This window comes from Exophiala mesophila (assembly GCF_000836275.1).
Source record: "Exophiala mesophila strain CBS 40295 unplaced genomic scaffold supercont1.2, whole genome shotgun sequence".
NCBI lineage: Eukaryota > Fungi > Ascomycota > Eurotiomycetes > Chaetothyriales > Herpotrichiellaceae > Exophiala > Exophiala mesophila.
This window is the reverse complement of record NW_015622505.1, coordinates 3,572,361-3,594,663: the sequence shown is the minus strand read 5'-3', so window position 1 is coordinate 3,594,663 and position 22,303 is coordinate 3,572,361. Positions and strand designations below refer to the sequence as shown.

General features: G+C 50.0%; 10 protein-coding genes across 12 annotated transcripts; 5 read left to right on the top strand and 5 right to left on the bottom strand.

Annotated features, from left to right (window-relative positions):
• Window positions 1-661: 661 nt before the first annotated feature.
• On the bottom strand, window positions 662-2,833 carry PV10_03089 (uncharacterized protein; the record flags this gene model as incomplete). Its single annotated transcript, XM_016367487.1, has 1 exon — window positions 662-2,833. One exon carries the CDS (start codon window positions 2,831-2,833, stop codon window positions 662-664), a length of 2,172 nt encoding a protein of 723 aa, XP_016227005.1.
• Window positions 2,834-3,160: 327 nt separating this feature from the next.
• PV10_03088 (uncharacterized protein) lies at window positions 3,161-4,920 on the top strand (the record flags this gene model as incomplete). Its single annotated transcript, XM_016367486.1, has 1 exon — window positions 3,161-4,920. The coding sequence occupies one exon, from the start codon at window positions 3,161-3,163 to the stop codon at window positions 4,763-4,765; it is 1,605 nt and encodes a 534-aa protein (XP_016227004.1). The 3' UTR covers window positions 4,766-4,920.
• On the bottom strand, window positions 4,808-6,665 carry PV10_03087 (uncharacterized protein). Its single transcript, XM_016367485.1, has one exon. It carries the CDS (start codon window positions 6,547-6,549, stop codon window positions 4,915-4,917), a length of 1,635 nt encoding a protein of 544 aa, XP_016227003.1. The 5' UTR covers window positions 6,550-6,665; the 3' UTR covers window positions 4,808-4,914.
• A 1,302-nt stretch (window positions 6,666-7,967) lies between these two features.
• On the top strand, window positions 7,968-9,729 carry PV10_03086 (uncharacterized protein; the record flags this gene model as incomplete). Its single annotated transcript, XM_016367484.1, has 2 exons — window positions 7,968-8,133; window positions 8,189-9,729. The coding sequence occupies 2 exons, from the start codon at window positions 7,968-7,970 to the stop codon at window positions 9,727-9,729; spliced, it is 1,707 nt and encodes a 568-aa protein (XP_016227002.1).
• Window positions 9,730-11,939: 2,210 nt separating this feature from the next.
• PV10_03085 (uncharacterized protein) lies at window positions 11,940-12,446 on the bottom strand (the record flags this gene model as incomplete). The annotated part of the gene is made up of 1 exon (XM_016367483.1): window positions 11,940-12,446. The coding sequence occupies one exon, from the start codon at window positions 12,444-12,446 to the stop codon at window positions 11,940-11,942; it is 507 nt and encodes a 168-aa protein (XP_016227001.1).
• A 645-nt stretch (window positions 12,447-13,091) lies between these two features.
• Window positions 13,092-14,433, top strand: PV10_03084. Of its 2 annotated transcripts, XM_016367481.1 has the most exons (4): window positions 13,092-13,180; window positions 13,326-13,976; window positions 14,047-14,201; window positions 14,269-14,433. In XM_016367481.1, the coding sequence occupies exons 2-4, from the start codon at window positions 13,486-13,488 to the stop codon at window positions 14,388-14,390; spliced, it is 768 nt and encodes a 255-aa protein (XP_016226999.1). In that variant the 5' UTR covers window positions 13,092-13,180; window positions 13,326-13,485; the 3' UTR covers window positions 14,391-14,433. The 2 variants fall into 2 exon arrangements, with proteins under 2 accessions (XP_016226999.1, XP_016227000.1); XM_016367482.1 differs by lacking the exon at window positions 13,092-13,180 and having other exon boundaries at window positions 13,269-13,976.
• On the bottom strand, window positions 13,453-15,742 carry PV10_03083 (uncharacterized protein). The gene has a single exon (XM_016367480.1). It carries the CDS (start codon window positions 15,675-15,677, stop codon window positions 14,448-14,450), a length of 1,230 nt encoding a protein of 409 aa, XP_016226998.1. The 5' UTR covers window positions 15,678-15,742; the 3' UTR covers window positions 13,453-14,447.
• Window positions 15,743-16,439: 697 nt separating this feature from the next.
• PV10_03082 (uncharacterized protein) lies at window positions 16,440-16,760 on the top strand (the record flags this gene model as incomplete). The annotated part of the gene is made up of 1 exon (XM_016367479.1): window positions 16,440-16,760. The coding sequence occupies one exon, from the start codon at window positions 16,440-16,442 to the stop codon at window positions 16,758-16,760; it is 321 nt and encodes a 106-aa protein (XP_016226997.1).
• Window positions 16,761-17,642: 882 nt separating this feature from the next.
• PV10_03081 lies at window positions 17,643-19,276 on the top strand. 2 transcript variants are annotated; one of them, XM_016367478.1, is made up of 4 exons: window positions 17,643-18,162; window positions 18,264-18,625; window positions 18,689-18,737; window positions 18,861-19,276. In XM_016367478.1, exons 1-4 carry the CDS (start codon window positions 17,740-17,742, stop codon window positions 19,095-19,097), a joined length of 1,071 nt encoding a protein of 356 aa, XP_016226996.1. In that variant the 5' UTR covers window positions 17,643-17,739; the 3' UTR covers window positions 19,098-19,276. The 2 variants fall into 2 exon arrangements, with proteins under 2 accessions (XP_016226996.1, XP_016226995.1); XM_016367477.1 differs by having other exon boundaries at window positions 18,264-18,737.
• Window positions 19,221-21,853, bottom strand: PV10_03080 (E1-like protein-activating enzyme Gsa7p/Apg7p). The gene is made up of 2 exons (XM_016367476.1): window positions 21,793-21,853; window positions 19,221-21,741 (listed from the first exon to the last, which is right to left on the bottom strand). The coding sequence occupies exon 2, from the start codon at window positions 21,679-21,681 to the stop codon at window positions 19,456-19,458; it is 2,226 nt and encodes a 741-aa protein (XP_016226994.1). The 5' UTR covers window positions 21,682-21,741; window positions 21,793-21,853; the 3' UTR covers window positions 19,221-19,455.
• Between the last annotated feature and the right edge of the window lie 450 nt (window positions 21,854-22,303).

Below are 22,303 nucleotides of genomic sequence, written 5' to 3'. Positions count from 1 at the left end.
ATTGTGCCCAGCAATGATCCAGGGGCGAGAAGCACCTCTAGCCAACAATCTATCCATGGCACGGCCCGTAAGTTGGTCAAGATTCATGTGCTGGTCGTGGCTGGTGTAAGATTGTCGTCAACAAAAGATGGTGTAAGACGAGTCAAAAGATGATCACTTGGCCAGTGACATTATCGGTCGTTATCTGACAGACTTGATAAGCATTGAGGGTGCGTTTAGGGTTGAGATACGCCTAACCGGAGCTGTCTAGGTAAAACCTTACTTATTAAGTAAGCCTTAAATGGGCGTCTCTGGCCCTGGGGTGGAGTGGCTTCAGTGGCTTTGATGGCTTCAACTGGCCCGAGGCGCCCCCTCGGCCCTTAGAGGCTCAGCCGGAGATTCTGGATGTTTGGATGTTTGGATGCGTCATCTTTGCCTGGCCGTGCCTTGCCCAGCCTTGCACCAGGGTCCGCTTCTTAGCTTACCGCTTATAAGCGAAATGGAATTGAAGTCTTAGAGGCTGACAACTTATAAGTTGCGATATGTCATGATGAAGTTACTATTATTGAACCGAAACAATATCACCGTCGTAGTAATAATTCATGTTGATGCAAGTAAGACTCATTGATCACGTAGCATTTCCTGCACTGTATGACACCATCATCTTGGAAACCTGCCCCCATCAGGTCCCTAAGAAACCCTCTGGAACTCCACGGGCAGGTGGTTGCTCACTGCCGCCAACATAACAACCCAACATGCTACTCCATGCGAATTTGTGATGTCTCAAATCTCGCAGCTTCTTATACGCCGTCGCATTGCCGTACCCGATCCCTGTACTCGGGTCTCGATACTTGACAGGCAAGGTTGTGATGGGACACAGCTCTTGGCTGCGTTTCACCGTCTTGCTTGTTGCTTTTTTCTGGCTGTAGAACACCGAGAATTCCTGGCGCGCATCTGATGAGAGAACGTCGAACTTCTCCAAAATCATCACATTCCGTGTAGTGTCCTCGGGTATTGGTTCAGGTTCTTCTTCTGCTTTGGAGTCGACCATTTCCACATCCTGAAGCTGAGAGGGATTTGACGGCTCTGATTTGATCACCGGCGCATCAGGAGCTTCCTGTGAAGGCTTTGAGGCTTCCTCGGGGGCACTTTCTGACTTCTCCGTCTCTGGTGCTGGATTAGACGCTTCTGACGCGACTTGCGATTTGGTGGTCGTCGCCTCGTTCGCCTTGCTACTGGCATCAACAGGCTTGGGATCTGGTGGATGTGGCAGGTTTGATGGTTCTGAACTCTGCCCATCCGCTCCTGTTTTCACTGGGCCATCCTTAGGGGCATCCTTAGGGGCTGCCTTTTCTCCATCTCCCCCTGGCGTTGTCGATTCTGCATCTGGCATCGCAACATCCGAAGCTTGTTCATTTCCGTCCGCTTTTTGGGTCTTTGGCTCTTGAGCTGCGTCATTGGCCTTTGAGGTCTGATCTTCTCCCTCCATGGCTGCAAATTCGTGAATTCCCGTTAGGAATGAGTCGTCTTGTTGTGACGGCGTTTTAGTATTGGACACATCTTTGGTTTCTGGTCTACTCTCAGAAGAAGCCGGAACCTTCTCTGCGGCCATGACGGGTGCCGCGTCTGTAGGGTTTGTAGCCGAAGTAGTGGAATCGGCAGCTTTGTCCACTTTTTCATGATTCCCCTCTGCCGTACGTACAGTCTCCGTCAATGAGTTGGGAGGAGCTGCCTCTTTGTTTTCCTTTGCTGGACTGCCAGGGGCGGCAGGGGTTGATGCTTGTCCATCTGGTGCTGTAGTCGTCGCTAGGGTTGGACCTCCATCCGGGTTGCCAGTGTCTGGTTGTGCTGGTGCCATTGCTGCAGCTAGTTTTGCCTCTTCTGCTCTTTTGGCAGCCGCCTGTTCTTCAAGAAATGCCTTTGTTTTGCGCCCTGGCTTCTTCTTGACACCTTCTTGCACAATTTCAGGCTCCTTGACACCATACCGTCCAGGCTTTGGCGGGACCCATTTCATTTTTGCGCTCCAGTATGTGAGTACAGGCCCGTCGAGTTTTCTGTTTTTCAGTGCCGCCAACTTTGCTGCCTGTTCTTCCTGTCTCTTCTTCTCCATAGTTTCCCATCGATTCAGACTCTTCGCATTCTGTCTCTCCACCCTAGCGGCCTCGGCTAGTCGGTCAGCCTGCGTAAGTTCTTTTGGCGCATCCTCCGCTCTTTGCCTGTCTCGTTTCTCCTTCAGAGCCTTGAGTTTCTTGCTTTGCGCTTCACTTTCTCTCAGCCTCTGGATGGTTTCCGCGCGGTGGGCAATAGTTTGTTTGCGTAGTGAGCTCCGTCCAGATCCTTCGGAGTGAATCCATGTGACTCTTTCTTTCTTCTTCGATGGCTTTGGTTTGGGTTCCGTCGTGGATAACGATGGTCTTGTAGGAATAGTTTTCGCCTTTTTCCGGATCCCGGCAACACTGGTCAAGGCCAGGTCTGCCTTTCGCTTCTTGGATCTTTCTGCTTTGGCCTGTTTTTGTAATTCGTTTTCCCCTTCCAGATCATCAGCGCCTGCGTTGGGGCCTTGATCATCGTCATCGCTTGAAGACATATCGGCATCATCTTCGCCTTCATCGCTTCTAAACTCGTCGTCTTCCTCCTCGCCATCTTCCGCGAAGAGAAGAGTAACTTCGTCCGGTTCCTCCTCATCTAGTTGGGATTCTTCCAAGACCAAGTCTCTATCGTAACGGTTGCCGGCGGTCTTCCGTCGCTCGCGGCCAGCCACCAGAGACTCGATTGGCTCTTCATCGGATTCATCTTGGCTCAACTCCGAATCGGAGAGTTGAGGAGTATCGGCAGGGGGGTCTTCATCAGACATGTCGCAAGAGAGTTGTCGCAACACACGCGACGCTCATATTATAAGATGCAAGTTGGAATAATTAATGGAGGCAGTCAAGGTGTTGTTGCATAAACTCCAACTGCGTTGCGCATCTCCAAGTAGAATTCCTCCGGATTGCCGGAGTTACAATTTATCCGTCTCGACAACCACTTTACGCGTTGCGTTGGTGGCACGCGTTATTAGCGTCATCGACTTGACTCTACTGTCCTTTCTGCGCTACTGAGGTCCTAGGTTCAGTTAATTGAACGCTGGTCTATCTGCTCAACTGACACCAGCTTTCCAAACAACAGCAATAGATGCACAATCATGCCGCGTGTCCAAAAGACCAAGGCAGTCTCTAGCACTCCCCCAAACAAAATCACAACCATTGCCAGCAAGCGGAAAAGAGGTGAAGAAGAATCGCCAGCCGTCCAGGAACCCTCTCAGGATTCGACCCCCAATCGAAGCAGCAAGAGAACAAGAACCAGCCAGGCTCTGAGCAACGGCATCGAGTCACCAAGTACTCCTCGATCAAGTCGTAAATCCACCGTTCATGTCACCGAGGCTGAGGTCAAAGAGGAAATAAAGATTTCTGTGAAAAAGAGTCCCGGACGGAAATCCAAAGCCGCCGAAGAAGAAGACGACGAGGACGAAGGAGATACCGGAAAACCCAAACGCCAACGCAAAAGCCAAGCACAAAAAGACGAAGAAGCCATGCCTTTAGCAGTACGGACAATAGGGAGCAAGATGTTTGTGGGCGCACATACAAGTATAGCCAAGGGAGTCGAGAATGCGATTCACAACTCCGTACACATCGGAGGCAATGCATTTGCATGCTTTTTGAAATCACAGCGCAAATGGGACAACCCTCCGTTGAAAGACGAGAACCGAGAGGCATTTCGCAAAGCCCTAATTGAACACAAATACGACGCAGAAAAACATATCGTACCGCATGGAAGCTATCTCGTCAACTTAGCCACCGAGGACAAGGACAAATCCAAACAATCATACGACGCATTCATCGATGATCTTCGACGATGTGAGGCTCTAGGAATCAAATATTACAATTTCCACCCTGGAGGAGCAGGACAGAGTCCAGTAGGAGAAGCCATCACTCGTCTTGCCAATAACCTCAACCGGGCATTATCCGAGACCAGGACCGTCGTTCCATTATTGGAAAACATGGCCGGCCATGGTACTTTGATAGGAGGACGATTCTCCGATCTGCGCGACGTGATTGCACAGATCAAACCTGAGTACCGCTCTCGAATCGGTGTATGTATCGATACATGTCACGCATTCGCAGCGGGGTACGACCTACGCACGCCAGACGCATTCGAAAAGACGATGAAAGAATTCCACGAAACAGTTGGATTTCAGTATCTCAAAGCCATGCATTTGAACGACTCTAAAGCCCCGTTCAACAGTCACCGCGACCTTCATCAGAACATCGGATTAGGTTTCTTAGGTCTACGGGCATTTCACAACGTCATGAACGAACCAAGATTCCAGGGTTTACCGCTGATTCTTGAGACGCCGTCGGAAAAGCCAGACCCGAAGGACCCGAAAGGGAAGAAGATGATTGAGGACAAGACCGTGTGGGCGGAGGAAATTAAATTGTTGGAGAGTTTGATTGGGATGGATCCAGAAGGGGATCAGTTCAGGTCTTTGGAGAAGGCGCTAAGTGCCAGGGGTAGGAAGGAGAGAGAAGAGATGCAGAAGAAGTTTGAGGAGAAGCAGGAAAAGGAGAAGAAGAAGTTGGCCAAAGAGAGGGAAAAGGGGCAGAAGAGTTTGAGTGATATGTTTGGTGCGAAGGGGAAGAACAAGAATAAAGCAGGGACTGCGTCTAAGAAGGGAAAGAAAGGCGGTGATGATAGCGAGGGAAGTGAGTTGAGTGATTTGAGTGACGATGAAGCATCTCATGTACACTGATCACTGGGGGCAAGGGATCCTCAATATGGTTGGTTATGTGTCTATTGTATATGTGGGGCTCGAATATGTTATGAGAAGTGTACAACAAGAGGAGATGATCCAACCAACAACAACGAGCATGGAACGCACAGTGAAACGCAGACATGGCATTACCAATCGCCTGCAGGTTTGACGTATAAACGCATGCCATCTCTGGGTCTGGCGGTGATGCCTCCTTTGATCACAATCTCTTCATCTGGATCGACCATTTCAAATTCCCAGGTTCCCACAAAGGCTGCGAGTAGGGCGGCAAACTCAGCCTGGGCAAATTTCATACCGATGCAGCTTCTCGGTCCGTGCAAGAAGGTCAAAAAGGCGTAGTTGCTGACAGCACCGCCGGCATTGCTCTGACCAGGTGCCATCCACCGGTCTGGGTTGAAGTAATCAGCATCATCGCCCCACAGTTCCTTGTTGTTGTTGATGGCCCATGGCGAAAGAATGACCTTTGTACCCTTGGGGACAAATTCACCAAGAATGGTTGTGTGGTGGGCGGCATCACGAAGAGTCAATGGAACAGGGGCCCAGAGCCGCAGGACTTCCTGACAGACAGCGTGAAGATATGGCATGTTGTCTAAAATCTCGTGGGTGATGTTGTCACTGTCGAGGCTGGGGATGTGGGACCGAATCTCCTCACGCAGTCGTTTCTGCATTTCCGGGTGCTTGCTGAGGACGTAAGCGGCCCAAGTGAGAGAGGAAGCGGTGGTCTCGTGGCCGGCGGCCAGGAAAGTCATCATGTTATCCACAAGCTGGTCTTCGGTAAATCCACCGGATTCGAGGGCAACGGAGATGATGTCTGGATGCATGGGTTCTTTGTTAGCTAGACGCTGTTTCTTTTGCTCGACCAGACGGCGGCAGGTATCTCGGGCAACTTTGGAAGCGGCGTGGACCTGGCTGTTGCGCTCGAAGGGAAGGTTTCTAATGATGACATGGGGAATGAAAAACTGCAACAAGCCGAGAATCTGTGCGGTGCGATTAGGTTGGAAAATGGAACGATATATGGTGTTGAGTTCGTTGGAGGGGTCCTTCAAAGCCTCGAAATCTTGACCCAGACCGGCGACGCCGATTATGTCGAGAGTAGCTCGACTAGCCCACTCGCCGATTTCGACGACATGCTTGGATTCGTCCGAGGGTTTGAAGTCAGCCTTGATGGCCTGAATCATTTCGCGTGACTTGGACCAAAAGATGGGATAGAGTTCCTTGATGTGGCGAAAGTTGAAGGCGGGCATAAGATTCTTCCTCTGAGCCTTGTGTTCATCGCCTTCTGCAAAGAGAATACCGATTCCCAAGATCTGGCCAATGCCAGAACGAAGAAGGGATGGTTTAATGAAGTCATAGCTTTTGGTGGTCAGAACTTCGGCGAGGCCTTTGGGGCTAGTGACCAGGACTCGTTCGCGGTTGAACAAGTGTAAATAACGGATGAGACCATTGTTCGGGATTTCGTTGGCCCATCTTCGTGGAGGAATTCCGGAGGGTTCGGCGACCAGGACTGACCATTGGCCGTTGAAGAAAGATCCGCCGGAAGGACCTGGGAGATGTCGCAAAGGACTCACAAAATGAGGGTAGATGATGACGGTGTAAATGCCATACACGATCCAGTGCAATAGAAAGACTGACAGTGCGGTGAGGACATGGGAGCCCAGAACTGAATACGAAGGAAAGCCACGGACCAAAACAATTGCTGATGCTAAGGAGACAGTGAGCCAACACCGGTATGTGCTCATGTATTCTGGGAAGAAGAACGGCATGTTGGTGGTAGAGAGTAGGACAATCTCAGATAAGGGAGTGAGACTGATAGACTAGACTGAACCAAGTCTGGCTCGAAGGGCTTTAAATATTCACACAGCTATGGTTATGGACGAGGTCTCTTCTTGAGGAGGGAGAGCAGGCAGAAGCGATATGGACAAAGCAAGCAGTCAATGACCCGTACTTTTGGTGTTGAAGGTTGGATGGAGGAAGGGATACGAGATACGAATGCGGGACGGAGGTGGTTACGTCGCAGTCGCCTAAAGTTCGCAAGTGCGCGTCGTTTTTTTGGACGGGACACTGGGGACTCGTTAGTCATCAGACCCAGGGATGGGGGGATGAGTTTCTCCTTGCCGACGGCCGAGGCGTCTAAGGAGAGTTTGGCTTGGAGTACCTATCAAATATGTTTCATTAGGAAGCCGCGTGGCTGCTCAGACATACACCAGACACTCCAGGCACCCCTTCAGGTAGGATGGAGAGTGGACCATGCATCTCAGTCGTCGTTTGTTTCATTGATGTAGACACTTTGTAAATTTTCGTTGGAGTTTGAAGAAGTGTTGGATGTTGCTCAGGGATCCCCTCAATTTTGAGTCCAATACTAGGCGTTGCGCACCTTCCACAAGCATAAAGGCATACGTAGGCAGATAGGTTGGAAGCCGACTTTGAGGAAGGCACGACTCACTCACCGAGAGCAAACACGCCCAAATGCTGCAAAGCGTACCTGTCTAGGTGCCTACAGGTCGGTACTTGCCGAGGGAAGGTACTTTTGGTGGGAGATCAACCTTCCTGGTTAGAATTATCAGCCAATGGGAAACCCATTGTATCCATTTCTGGAGATTCGATGGTCAGGATGAGAAAGAGCGACCAACTCCAGAGAGAAAGTGATTCCCAACGCCGCCACGCATGCCATTCACTAGGCTATCCTTCAATCCTCAATTCTCTACCAAAACACAACACAAGGCATCCCCAAGTTCACGTCTCCACTCAAGTTCAATCAATATATATATCACCACGGTGTGTTCCTGCAATGGTAGCCTTGCTCTATGTAAGCAGTAGACAACTATCTCACCCCACCCAATGCCCTGGGTACGCGTACCACAATCGGAGGATCCACCAGTAAGAAGCCTTTTATTCTCCCATGGCGTGCCCCGAAGCAGTATCAATTCTCGAGACTGAGCCTCTGACCGATTTCAGCATTGCGCCTGCTGACAAAGATGAATTCTCCAGTCACACAAATTACTTAATTGGACTGAGATGCTGGGATTGAATAACTGCATATCACCACCCTCTCTGATAGGATCATAGCTGCAATTTCATCCCCAGCATGGGCCTGATCTCAGGTCTTGATCTCAACTCATCCTAACAGTCCCAGATCCAGCCCTGCCACGGACTTCTTTCATGTCCGCAGTGATATGATGCAATGGGCGATGCCCCCTTCTCTGAGCTCAGGTTTGTCCCCGAGCGATCGACGATATCCAAGAGAGAACAGGAGCTGGAGATTGCTCGCCAACGTTCTCATGCTGCAAAAGTCTCCCACCAAAAGCGCAGGTTGAAGCAACAAGCGTCTTTCGCAGACTACAGCAAGAGTATGCTCCCAATCTTCCTCCTCGTCCATCCCGCTGATCATCTCCTCTATTCCAGTCGTCTACTACGCTCCTGAAACACGCACGTACAAAGTCCTTGTCGAAAACGACAGCCCTGACCAGGACGATCCTGGCTCATCGACTCATACCGCCGGCCCTGTCGAAACCCAGCTTCAGCTGCTCCAGCAGGTCGATGAGACTGCCCGTTCCATCTCTGACATCATTCCAGGTCGCCATTCGGATCCATTCAACGCCCAAGGAGTCTCCATCAGCCCTCGAATCAACCAGCTCCTCACCTTTATCAGGGATATCTATCTCCCCGGGCTGTACGTCACTTCCTTCACCAAACGATCCGGAGCCGCCACTCCACCCGTTACCACTTATGCCGAAGGTTTCAATCTATCGGGTCACCGCCGCGCCTTCACGATATGGACTTCGATGAAGGAGGAATTGACTGACCAAGGCAGGGCGCTGGCCTGGCTGTCTAGCTATGCTCCTGTCATGGCTCGTTACTCGTCCCCCCACGTCCGCCGCGAGCTTCTTCTCATGGCAACCGAAATGAAGCTCAAGAGCATGAGCATTCTCAAAAAGAAGATCGGTTCTCTTTCCAACACCCTGCCACCCGACATCGCCCTGCTTGCTCAGATTGTCTCTCTGTTTCGCGCTTCGTGCAAGAAACGTGACCTTACCTCGGCCAAGGTCCATGCCGAGATCATTCGTTGCCTGATTGACCGTATCCACCAAGGAAGTCACCAAATTCGCACCTTGTTCATCACTCTTCTCAGCAACGACACCGAGGTGGCTTTGTCTAACATGTCTCACACTTTCTTCGAGTACGAACGTTGGGTCGAGGCCCAATTTCAAAAGTTCTGGTGGAACCAGGGCATTTTTAACCTTCCACCCGTCCCTCTGCAGCATCTTGACTTGCACCCGAGCATTCGAATTTTGCCCAGTCGTTCGGCCTGCATCCGGCTTCGCCGTTACTTAATGATCCGCAGGATGAAGATGAATCTCAAAGACCCTGAGGACGTCGCTCGCAGTGATGTTATCTTTGCTTGGGTCTCCAACTATTCCATGTACGACCTTGGCCTTCTGATGAACGTTTATGTGAACTTGCTGGAAGGCAGAGGGTACGACCAGTCGCTGGTCATCCGGTCTGCCGAAGCCTCGGTTGCCTTGACAGCTTTGTACTGTTACCGTTGGGGAATCCACCAGGCCACCATATATGGAGGCGACCATCGCGACGGAATGCACTTGACCATCATCAATCGACTGCAGAATGTCCTTCAAACCACACTGGAACTCGCAACCCCACAGGACCTGCTTCATTACCAGGAAACCATTCTCTGGATGTTGTTCTACGGTGCCCGCTACGAGTACCGTGTGAATAGAAAGAACCCCAATAAAACGACAACCACATCCCAGCGCTGGTTTGGTCATAAATTTGCCCAACAGGTCCACGTTTTGGGACTGTCAACGTGGGAGGATGTGCGGCAAGTTATGCGTCGATTTATTTTTTTTGAATTTCTCGAGTTGGATGTGGACTTGTGGTTCGAGGAGACCCTGCAGGAGTTTTCCCAGCTAACGAGTCAAGTTTGATCATGATCAACTGGGAAATGGTGGAGATTTCGGCTGGGTTCCGGCTGAATGTTAAGGGAGGAGATGTTGCCATAAATCATGATACCTAGGCTATAAGATTGGAATGATAGGACCATGTCAGATCCCTTTTCCAACTCAGTGGATGTGATCTTGTTATCAGCGGTTGATGGCACAATTAGTATCATCCACGCGATGGTACCAACCCTCATCGATCAGTTGTTGTTCCATGGCAGCCCACTTGTCGATTTTACCACCCTGGACTGATTTCAAATCCAAGTCGGCGAACTTGACATCGATAATGTTGACAGCCTCACTCTCCTCGAGCTCGACTCCCGGGCTCCGCCGTCCCAATGACAAGAAGACGCTACAATCTCGCAACGCCATGGCCACTGCGAAATGGGAATCCGACCCGTCTGGACGTCGAAAGTCATGCAGCCCAACCCCATTGAATTTCTTCTGTAGAATGGCTAGATGGCGAAGCGCCGGCTGCACTCTTTGACGAAACTCGGCGAGGAATGCAGTTAGACCCTCGTCGTCGTCATCACCATCATTAGCGTAGGGCCAGATGCTTGCAAGTGCATGGCGCAGCACATGATCATCAGACGACAACAAGTCCAACGGGCAAAATCCTGAATCACCCCTGCCCTGGAATTTGCCTCCATGTCTCCTCATCGCATTCATTGCACAGGTTCGACAATTGCGAGCACCCGTCGGAGCACTAGGACTTTGAACCAACCACTTGGGTTTGAACTCAACCAGACGCACTCCCGGCCCATTGAGATTCTGCATCAAAATCCCGTGATCTTCATCGTCATAGCCAGGAAGATACACATGACGGCGATGAGGATGACGAAAAGGAATGCGCGCTTCGTCATCCTCTATCGCAGTCCTTCCCCTATCCATCTCTCGCAACCCACGATTCAAGATCTCAACCATCTGCGGAGTGAGTTTATACAGAACATGATCCAGAAGTAGACTTGAATCGTGTTGGAACAAAGGTACTATCTGCGTATTGAATTCGTCCACTACTTGTCTAGATGGTTTAGTCGATGGTAGATCCTTGCGTAGTCGCATCACACAGCAATTGATGTGGTGGGCTTGTGATGCTGGAGCTGCTACACTCGTTACACTGTAGATGACGTTGGCTGCTCCTTCGGCGAGATATTGGAGTTGTAACTCGGCGTGCGCGAGAGATGAGGGACATGTTGGCGTTGATTGGTGGGGGGTTGGCGGTGGCATGGTGGTACTGGTTTGTCTTTGATAGGAAGGTATGACAGAACTAGGGCCGTTTGTTTGAGGTTCGAAGCTTTGCCTTTGGGGATGTTTGGATTGTTGCTGTACTACTATAGTAGTAGATTGTTGCTCAGCTAGGTAGTGTTCAGTCGTCGTTTCAGCTCGGTCAGCTCATATCGGATCTTTCGTGTTGATTTCCTGCCAGCTCAAAAAGGAGCCGAATGAGATAGGTAACCCGCAGTGAGTCAAGCAAATTAGGGACTCAATTGAGGAGGTACATATGCAATGGGTATAGTCTTGCCTTCGGGCTGTTACTCCTGTTTGTACTAAGTAATAATCTCAGTATGAGTTCTCTACCTGGCGGCCTGGATATCCAGAATTATCGGCGATCTCCTGGTACCTTTTGCTTGGCATTATGAGTGTGTATTGCGTGATGTAAAAACGCTGGATTAAACACGTATTGTCGTGATGTTGCAGGGTTATGCTTTGTACACTTCGGTATTATGAAATCCGGGCAGTCGTCAAAAAGATGCTCTCATTAAATCTGCGAGTAGGCGCTGGCCTGCTGCTCCCATACTCCCCATGTCTGATACCAACTTAGTACTAAAAGTCCGAGTCCTCCGTAGGGTAGTGATCAATAGCTTCTATGTAACTCCAAAAAATGGGCTTAGATAATGAAGTTTGACTGCGGACTTTCTTTCCAGGTCCGATTTCCTAGGTACCTAGATCCTCAGGTAGCGACGGTGCGAGTACTTGAATTGATTAGTTGAAATGGCAGGGCGATCCCCGTCTCAGAGTATGCAGAGCACGTGGTCAACCCTTGGGTGCGTAGCCTTGCCAACGAGGCTACGGTTCTCATGTTCCTCATACGTGGCACCCTCCTCCGTCCTCTCGTGCAGGTTGACTGATAACGGCGTGACTTCCAAGATCCATATCCTCGTTCCCTTCGACCATACCCGTAAATAGTTCGCTTAGCTTCACTTCCTTGAACTAGAACGTCTTTCTTGAAGCCGGCCACTCGCCGATCTTTCTATCACTCTCCCGCCTCTTCGTCTCAAGGTCCTACCTCGATTTTCCTCCACGGCATCAATGGTATCAAATATCAGGAACACTCTTCCTGAGGCTGCCATTGGAGGAGCACGCCCTTCATATCGGATGTCCGTCCTATAAGCAACCAGTTCTCGATATCGACGTCCTACCAAGTTCACAGCCTGAACTCGATCGCCGTCTGTCCTGGATCTATCCTTGAGAGCTCTTGCTCGAGTGATCGCATCCTCCATCCGTTCGTAAAGAGGAATGATGGGCGTTGGTCTGCGTTCGAAGAGGTCCACAAGACAGTCTCTAGCGTTGACTCGCTGAGTGTCATCGTTCGGGAGGACTAATCTCCAAGCATCCCCTCGGTCCAGGATTATTGATTGATTCCTTTTGACGTCTTCCTTGGCGGCATAGACAGTTAACGTTTGACGGTCACTGGTGGTAGCCATGGGTTGGATTTGATCATGTAGGCAGTCTTTTGTGTCAAGTTGCCTCTTCTTTGCTGGAGCGCCTGATGACTTTTGTGGCTAATCTGTCGTGTCTGCCTATCCCTCTTGTTAGGTATCAAGGCCACCATCAGGCTCGAGTGGCTCGCGAAGGAGAGCCACTCATGCCTACGGAGGGAACTCAGCCGATGGAGGACGAGGTTGAGTCCGCGTGACTGAGCGAAGGCCTAAAGAGGAAAGTCAACATGATGGTGCGTTGGTCCTATAGAAATGTCAGGGCGTGCTCGCTACTAAATAGGCCAAAAGTATTGCCTTCTCGGGAGCGTAGTGGTAGAAGAAGGTACTTCTCGATAAGTACCTTGGTAGGTAAGGCCGTCACGTACGAGGTTAGGTATACAAGGTACCTATTAGGGTTACTTTTCGTTGGGATGGCCCACACCCACGTGATATGTTCCACTTTTCTCTAGGCACAACTTCCAGGCGTAGCACCCTTAGAGCATACCTGGAGCCCCCCTATAACCTGGGCATCACGCTGACACAGGATATGGTGGCAAGGAATCTCATACCTCTTGGCGCGATCCGAGATCTACATTAATTACCTACTAGGTACCTTTCTCAAAAGTGGAGGTTCATTCCTACAGACATGACCTCAGATCAAACAGGCAAATGCCGACATAATAAATACTGCGGGGATAGGATTTAAGAGCGAGCGGATGTGCCGCTCGGTGAGGATCTCGGTAAGTTCGGCGTGGGATGTACAATAGGCAGTTATGAACCATGATTTCGATCGTTATATCATCATTATCATCTGTTGATTTAGTTTGTCTTGAACATGTTATTCGAAAACGTGTGGTATTGCTAACATTCTCGAATACACCACAGGGCGTCAACCAAAACTACTGACAAGGACCAGGGCACCGATCTGGATTGGCTACTATTACTACCTACTTACTGCCCACACGTGCTTATGCTTATGCGACGCTGACACTGTGTCATAATCTGTAATACTCATCTGCTCTCATCACATCTCATCTTCCATGCAATGGCATTGGTAACAGACTTCAAACCTCATCTAGCTCTTGTCACTGGCGCCACCGGAGGAATAGGACAAGCGACATGTCTCTCGCTAGCTAGACTCGGATGTTCTGTTGCTGTGCACTTCAATTCCGCCGCCGACACGGCCCAGTCACTAGTACAACAACTGGAATCCCTGGGCGTACGTGCATCAGCCTTTCAAGCCGATCTCTCAACCTACGACGGAGCACGGCGTCTTCATGCTCAAGTGGTTGAACGACTCGGTCATCCAACCATTCTATTCAACAATGCAGGTCTGACTCTGGGAAAGAGTCAAGTTAAAGATATCTCGGAAATTTCCATCGAGGAGTTCGAGGAGACTTGGAGAGCAAATTGTGGGACGGCGTTTTTGTTGACTCAGCTATGTCTGCCGAGTATGGCTGAGAAGGGGTGGGGGAGGGTGATTTTTTGTTCCAGTGTGGCTGGGTTCACGGGTGGTGTTGTTGGGCCTCATTATGCGTGAGTCGGTCTAACTCGAGTCAAGATGTCTCGAGGGTACGCTTCGTTGTGCTGACTGATTGTCCTTTAGGTCCTCAAAGTCGGCTCTCCATGGGCTTGTCCATTGGCTTTCTGGTGCTTACGCCAAACAAGGTATCACCATCAATGGTGTTGCGCCGGCGCTGATCCAGGATACAAAGATGCTGCCTGGGCGCACTTCAAGTGCCACTTCGGAGCTTGCTTCCAGTAAGCTATGTCCCAATCCATTCGTTCATCCCATAGTTATCCTTCATGTCATGCTGACTTGATGTAGGAATACCCGTGGGAAGGTTGGGGACCCCTGATGAAATTGCCGAGACGGTCGTATGGATGGTCAAAACCAGTTATCTGACCAACAAAATCATTGCCGTCGACGGTGGTATTGTCGCGCAGTAATAGGACAGTTCCATTCCCAGATTCTGTTTCGAATTAAATGCAGGACTGTTTGCTGGCTCAACCTCCTGTTTCCTTCTTGCGCTTTGCTTCTTCCTCTCGCTCCTTTTTCCGCTGCAAGAATCTTTCTCGTGCACCCATCTTATCTGCCTCGGTGACTTTACTCTTGCTCTTGTCTTGTTGCTGTTGTTGCTCCGCAAGTTGCGCCTGTTTTTCCTTCTCGGCCATTTCTTCAATTTGTCGCTCCATCATCCGGCTTTGCCGTTCTCGTTGCGCAGATCGTGCGTCTTGAGTCTTGGATGATCTCCAGTATTCTTGCGGCCGTCCAGATTCCTGACTCGTGGTCGTAGCTTGTTGATTGCTTGGTTTCTTCGGAGCGGTATTGAGACCAGCAGAAAGAAGCTGTCGCTTGTCAACAACTTCGCCGTCGTCATTGACAATAATGTGCGCGCCCTTTTCGATAAGATCCTGTGCAATCTTGGCTTCGGATCGTTCCTCCTCCATCTGAACTCCTGCGTCATCCTCGCCTCGTGCATTCCTCTGCGCCGCAGCCTCCTCCGCTTCGGCAATCAATCTCATCCGCTCCTCATCTTTCTCCAGCATCCTCTTATGAAAAGCCGTCATGCCGCCACCTTTGCGCCTTCGCTCCTCTTCTTCCTCTTCACGTTTCTTCTCCTCTGCTTCCATAATCTTGACTTCTTCCTGCTGCTTCTTGTATGCTTGGGTCACAAACTTTTCCTTGTCCGCGAATTCATCCCCCTCGGCGTCTCGTTCTCGTTGTAACAATTTCTCTCTGGCGCGTAGTTGGTCTCGTTTTCTCACGTCCGAACTCTCCATCAACGCGGTCATGTACTTGGGTTTCGAGTCGCCGTCCGTCGTCACTTTCTTCTGCTTGGGAACATGGAATGTGTCGTAGGCCGCATCGTAGTCGTATACAGACTTGTCGATCTGGGAGGCTTGTTGGTCGTGTAACTTTGCACTCCGCAGAGCCGACAAATTTGTATATTTATCCGAGGCAGGCCCATTAGAAGTGTTTCCATGGAGGGAGAGTTTTGGGGATTTCTTGGGAGATTGGCTGGCCTTTTGAGCGTCTTCGTCGTCGTCATCAAAGGGGTTTAAAGGTCGTAGGGGCTTCGACGGTTTCTTTGCGCCGTACGCGGGAGGCGGAGGCGCATCCTCGGATTCACTCGCATCGTCATCTTGGTCGAAAACAGCCTTGCGTTTCTGCGCCGGCTTCGAGATTCTAGGTTGAGTTTTGGCCGCATTGAGGCCAAATGCGAGAGCCGGCATCTCGAGTATCGGTCTCGAGGCTGTGTCAGGTTCCTGGGCTGGATAAGTAGCCTCGGGGGCTCAAATGATCTGACGAGGATGAGGACGAAGATGCATCAAATTCTCAATGTCACGTGTAAACAAACTAGTTCAAAAGACATGATATCACCGCATTGACGCGTCAATACAAAACTCGTCCTAGATAGGTTAGGTAACCTTGGAAGGTAATTATATTTCAAGGGGATAGACTGAGTACATTGCTATTCCATATTCTACCATGCATACCTGCATTCACCGTTCTTCCTCTCGATTGACCAGATTGTTACATTCCCCAAGTCTGTAAATGGGTCTCATTGTCTAGCTCGTTCCAAACCCAGAGGAGAGAGTTCAGTCTACTCTCTTGTAGGAACCATCTGGGACCTGCCCAGCCTGCTCCTGCCAGTTGTTGCAGTTGCAAAGCGCTCCTTCCTGACATTAGTCCCAACAAAGATCTGTTGGCAGGAGCTGAGCTCTCCTCTTTCCTTCCCAAAGTCTGTACCAAATATGCTTCGCCCCTGCCTGTATGTAGCCTAGGAAGAGGTCTTCCCCCTCTTCCTCCTCATCCTCTCTCTCTCTCTCTCTCTCTCTCTCTCTCTCTTTCGTAGCTACTAGATAGAATGATATACAGTCAATCCCTACAGTCCTGTGCCTCTGTATCAAGATCAACAGCCAGAGATGAGGATCTGTTCCTCCGCATACACCTGCTCAATACCTCACAAGACACCATCATACCATCCCCCAACCATGGACGCCCCTCCGCAGCCAACTATTGCTGCCATCTTACAAGTCGAGACCAATGACATCGCTGTCTTTATCGTCATACTAGCTTGGTCATTGTTGTCTCTGACCCCACCGAACCTCATCAATGCTGGTTTCGAGTTGGTTTTCCCATCTGAGGATACTATCAAGGACATCCTACAGCTCTCGCAACTAGAATTTGCCCCTGTTTTACTCGAAGTCTTCCGCTGTGTCACCGCTCCCACCATTGACTATTTTAAAAGCCTTCCTCTTATAGACAACGAGCTCTGGGGCGTCTATTGTTTGGTAGTACCCTTGTTGATGTGACACAGGAGTCAAACATATCAACGACTCTACCGATCGGTGTGATCAACAGGTAAGTTGATAAGGATCTAAGAAAAATGGTGGTTATATCTAACAGTAAATCTAGGGAAATGGGACATGGGAGCCCAGCAGATCCTAGGATACATATTGCTACAGAAAATTATCACCAGGGGAAGTATCATTATACAGCACATCTTCTTATGAAGATCCCATCAGATATTTGGGGTCGGGGTCGATTCGACCCCACCCAAAAGCCCGAAGGCGGCGAGGGGCCGGGGGGGCATTGATATTTGTGCGCCCACGCAATTTTCAACTTATCTTATTAGCTGGCTAGTGGCTAGTCGGGATGAAGATCGTTATTGATGGGAGGACGTCGAATACAGCGAGGTCTGTTGTTGATGGGAGGACGTCGAATACAGCGAGGTCTGTTGGTGATGGGAGGATGTCGAATACGACGAGGTCTGTTGGTGATGGGAGGATGTCGATACGACGAGGTCTGTTGGTGATGGGAGGATATTCGTCCGATATCGTATTCCACTATATTCTGGATCCCTTCGTCCTCGTCGTTCATCTCGTGAAATAGTAACATCGCCCCTCTCAACAGTCCTTATCCACGTAGTCTTCAGTTTTCCTCCCATCGAAGACGTGCTACCGAGGATTACGCGTCATACTCAATGAGCTCACCCTTTAGAGCCAGGTCGAGCCATCTACTAATCCACGGACAGCGAAAGCGGCACATCGTGCACCGGACAAGGTAGTAGATCCTCCGTCGTAATTCACGTGACCAATTTAAAACAGCGTCACTAGAATCCGCTTTTGGCGAACTGACTTTCCCCTTTAGGGTGCTTCATTGCACTGCGATTGATATACGAATAGTCAAGATCTCTTTGACTCGACATGCCCCACGACATAGACACACCCAACTGTCGCATATCATAGCATTGTGTTTGCCTACCTCGCCTCCGCCGAGACAAGGCAGGCTATGCAATCATGTAAACCACCAGCAGTATTCAGCCTCCGCTCTGTGGTCCGGCTCCCAAACCTCTCACTACCACTACAATCACCGTCTCCCTTCGTCCTCCTTCTCCTCCACCACCGAGCCTCTTATGACCCAGTATGTCCCCGTGGGACGTACTCTATCTCATCACTGCATGGACCTACATCGTCTCGTTCAATTTCACCTACGCCATCCTCACCATGGATCCCAAAGAAATGGAAGCGCTTCGCATCCTCCAGACGATGGACTGACAGACAAGGAAAAGACCAGTTTGCGCGAGCGGCAAAGGTGCAAGGGTTGAAGAGTCGTGCAGCCTTCAAGCTGCTTCAGATCAATGACAAATATAAACTCTTCAAACCTGGTATGACGGTGGTGGATCTGGGATTTGCGCCGGGAAGTTGGAGTCAGGTAGGAAACAAGCCGCCCAAGATCCCCCATTCCATCCTGGAGAAACTTCCCTGTGTCCCTGGGCCGAACCAGAATCCAACATGTTTTTTAAACTGCAATAGGTCGCAGTCGACTTGACAAAACCACGCGGCCGAGTGCTTGGAGTCGACCTCATCCCCGTCCAACCACCAAAAGGCGTATCAACCATCCAAGGAAACTTCCTCTCGCCAGATATTCAAGCCGACATCAAATCTTTCCTTCGAGATCCCGATCGAGGTCGTCTACGACAATCACTTCTCCTTGGCGCAGTACCGACAAGTTCCGACGATCAAATGAAAATCGAGGAGACTGAGACCGGATATCTCGAACGTCAGCACTCGTCATCACAGAACTCAGATCTAGACTCGAGCTCAGATTCGAATTCGAATTCCGAAATGGAAAAACAACACGCCGACAAAACTGTCGACGTCGTCTTGAGCGACATGTGCGAGCCCTGGGATCCGCTTGACGGATTATACAGAAGGACTATCAGTAACCCGTATTACAGGTTGATGAATACTAGCGGGAATGCATTTCGAGATCATGCGGGGAGTATGGTAAGTCAAGAATCAATAAGCATCCCAGTTCGACATACACCCTGTTACAGTGAGTGTCTAAACTCAGACTAACATCCATTCTCCCCTCCCCCGTCACCGGGGTCGGGGATATTCTTTTACTAGGATCTCTGTCGCTCAGCCTTGTATTTCAGCTACGAAACCCTGAAAATCGGAGGTCATTTCGTGTGTAAATTCTACCAGGGTGCCGAAGACAAGGCGTTGGAGAAAAGCCTGAAAGCCATGTTTCATAAGGTTCATCGTGAGAAACCGGAAAGTTCGAGAAGTGAATCCAAAGAAGCATATTTTGTTGGAATCAAGAGATTGGCCAAGGTTGATAAGGAGGCGGTTTTTAAAGAGTAAGGCAGTGAGTGAGTGCAAATTCTGATGATGATTCGGTGTACAAATACCAGGAGGATTCGACCTGACATGAAGACTTCGTCCTATCCTAATCATGGTCCTTGATATAAATACTGTAACATAGCATAACATAAAATAGAGTGGTTTGGGTATCTATATATATATCATAAGACTCATACTTGGAAATCCATCGTATATTCAGTGCAATTCAATCCTCCCAATCCGTGTGTCCCCATCATCACTGCTCATCACTGTACGAGACATATTCTTCTCGCGTTTAGATTGGCCATGTCCTCCTCTCCTCTCATCTCATCGGTCCTGGGCTCCATAACAACGAGCCCAAGGCCATCCTCTGCCCCGCTTATATCAATTCTCCCTCCCCCTCTTCTGAGAACTCATCCTCTTCATCATCGAGATCGATATCCTTTGCAGCTTCTTCGGCTAATCTCTGTACCTCCTTCAAACCACTTAATTCCTCGACATAATCCCGATCATTCAAGGCCTTGAGAACAAACTCCCACCCTTGTTGCTTATACGCATCGATGATTTTGTCGGAGCAGGCACTGCAGCAATCGTAGCTTCGGCCTACGACATTCAACGTGGAGAATGTGCTGAGAAACCCGCGAATTTGATGCGGGACCACACCTAATGGATGGTCGCCACGTGAGTCTGAAAAGGCTGAAGTCGAGGATGACGATGATGAAGATGCGGGTGCTGCGGCGCCTGCGGGATGTTGTAGGACTGAGACTAAGAGTTCGACAAGTAGTGCCGATGCAATGGCGGCAATGCCCGGTCGTGTTACTGTGCATTGCTGGTCGAGTGTCTGGTCTCGCATTGAATCTGCTGGAGCAACCACGTCGTTGCAGAAGTAGCATCCTAATTCACCTTGTTGAGATGAAGGTTGGGATGGTGAGGTCTGGTCGGTCCCTTCTAGCTTCACACCGTGTCTCATGACCACATATGTATCAAACCCTAATGCCGCATTCATGACAATCTTTCCGGCCGCCTTGCCCATGACGGTTGGGAGCCAGCGTGACTCTCGAGTATCCATAAGGAGAAAGATGACATCGTGCTCATCGATCAGGCTTTTCAACTTTTCGTATTCGGCTTTTGTACCTTCAACATTGGTGACTGGATGTCCAGCCATAGGGACTGATAGAACGTGTCCCTCAGACTCGACTCCAGGATAAATCAGTTTTAGGGCGTCAGCTGCAGCGGAAGCCTTCTTTTTACCACCACCTAGACAATCCTCGAAATTGAACAACGGTTGTCGCACAGGATTGGAAAAAGATACCGAGCCATTATCGATGAAGGTGATTTTTCTGACACCCCAGCCCATCAGATTGCGGCTGACGTAGCTCCCTAATGTGCCAGCTCCGAGGAGGAGACACTTTGTTTCCTTGATCTTGTCGAGATTGAGATTAGGGCTGATGCGCCATTTCATGAGTTTCAAGTTCAGATCGACGCTCGAATCTGCGAGTTTCTTGGGGTCCATGTATTCAGTGAGGTCAGCGAGTCGGCCAATAAGTTTGCCTGCCGGGTTTCGTTCCCAGCCTACAACCCTAGGGAGGGGTGGGATGGCTGATGAGTCTGTCGAAGATTCAGTGGCTGGCGCGGCACCAGTCGCATCTTTGGTATTCTTGTCTGAAACCTGCAAATTGAAAATAACACTGCGAGCAGCATCGCGTCGCATATGCGTCTCACGATAGGCGAGAATCTGAACCTGGTCGAGCTTCCACCTTTGACGCACCAAGACGAGTAAGTTTCGTAACATCCAGCCCGGCGCAACAGGATCAGTGTAATTGGAGGGATCGACAAAACAAACATATCTGTCCTCAGGCTCAACATCGTCGAAGAAGCCAGTCTCGTAACTCGACAGAGAAGACACCACCCATGTATATCCAAGACTGTCCGAAGGGGTGAGAGGGGTATTTGGTGTCGTCGGTCCAAATTCTTCATCCGCAACGCTTGGAAACTGCTGATCTCTTTCCTTTTTCACCAGAAAGAATCCATGTTGACGGGAATCAACCCCGTATTTCCAAGTCGAGACCTTGTCCACCAGAGTCGTACTCTCGATCGAGGTTAGAGTCGTATATGGCAATTTCGCACCCGAAGCCGGCGACGAATCCTCTCCAACAGGCACCCAGGAGGAATTCTGGACTATCGCCGGAAAAGCGAACCAGTAATGGAACTTGTACTTTTTCAGATCCGCATACGACAGGATCAGAAACGAAGCCAATAAACTGGGACATGAATAAATCGTGCCATCATTGATGGCCTCCCAGATGGTTCGACCAGCATGTTGAATCAATTGAAGCTTGTCGATAGATTTGTATTCCTCAATGGTGTTGAGGTTTCGAATAATACCTTCTGCGCGATAATGGTTCGCAGGAACATCATCACTGGTCAAGGCATTACCATGAACTTGGATGCGACACGACCATTCCTTGGCGTCCGAAGGGCGGATTTCGTAGAGACCTAGGACTTTGCGCGCCGAGTCGTCGAGTTTGTCGTGGTTGATCTTGTGGGATGCGAGGGATGCGTAGAAGGGGATTTCAATGTCGGAGGCAAATGGAACGTACTGCATGATGTACCTAACCAGGGTATGGCTGCGGGGTTGAGGCAAGAATGAGGTCGTCTGTGGAAGCTAAGAGGAGATGAGATGCGATGGTTTGTTGCTGGATATTCCCAAGCTTACCAATCACAAGATCTCCACACGATATTGTTGATGAGACCAGAGTTGGAAAGGTCTAGAAATCAATGGAGGGAGGTGTGGGTTAGATGCGGACTAACAACGTTGTGTCATGTCGTTGATCTTCGCCCCCTTCTCCTCCGCGTTCCTTCCGTCCCCCAAGGCTGAGACAGTTCGGAGGTGTTGCTCCGGTCATTTGACGCGTTCACGTGGATCAAATGACACTTTACGCGTCAACTGCATCTGTCGAGTTTTATATCACGGGATCTCTGTTTGAGCATGACGACTACAAAGGTCATCAACACGTCCAACGTTGTGTATGATTGAGCATTCTGGCAAGGAGGGACGCGGAATCTAGCGACAAGAGGCACTACAACGAAGCCAAGCTATAACGCTCGCTGGATAAAACCTGCCTCCACCTGATACCCAGGTACTCCTACAGAAGTCCCTCTTCTCACCTCACACCTTCTCTCTCTCACACACACTCAATAAATTGTCTGCTATCCTCGATTCATTC

Bases quoted from the DNA above. Each gene is read 5' to 3' on its own strand.
- PV10_03087 (XM_016367485.1), bottom strand. From the start codon at position 6,549: ATGCCGTTCTTCTTCCCAGAATACATGAGCACATACCGGTGTTGGCTC.
- PV10_03084 (XM_016367481.1), top strand. From the start codon at position 13,486: ATGGCATTGGTAACAGACTTCAAACCTCATCTAGCTCTTGTCACTGGC. The intron at 13,977-14,046 runs GTGAGTCGGTCT...ATTGTCCTTTAG, and splicing joins GTTGTTGGGCCTCATTATGC to GTCCTCAAAGTCGGCTCTCC. The intron at 14,202-14,268 runs GTAAGCTATGTC...GACTTGATGTAG, and splicing joins CACTTCGGAGCTTGCTTCCA to GAATACCCGTGGGAAGGTTG.
- PV10_03083 (XM_016367480.1), bottom strand. From the start codon at position 15,677: ATGCCGGCTCTCGCATTTGGCCTCAATGCGGCCAAAACTCAACCTAGA.
- PV10_03081 (XM_016367477.1), top strand. From the start codon at position 17,740: ATGCAATCATGTAAACCACCAGCAGTATTCAGCCTCCGCTCTGTGGTC. The intron at 18,163-18,263 runs GTAGGAAACAAG...AAACTGCAATAG, and splicing joins CGCCGGGAAGTTGGAGTCAG to GTCGCAGTCGACTTGACAAA. The intron at 18,738-18,860 runs GTAAGTCAAGAA...TTCTTTTACTAG, and splicing joins GAGATCATGCGGGGAGTATG to GATCTCTGTCGCTCAGCCTT.
- PV10_03080 (XM_016367476.1), bottom strand. From the start codon at position 21,681: ATGCAGTACGTTCCATTTGCCTCCGACATTGAAATCCCCTTCTACGCA.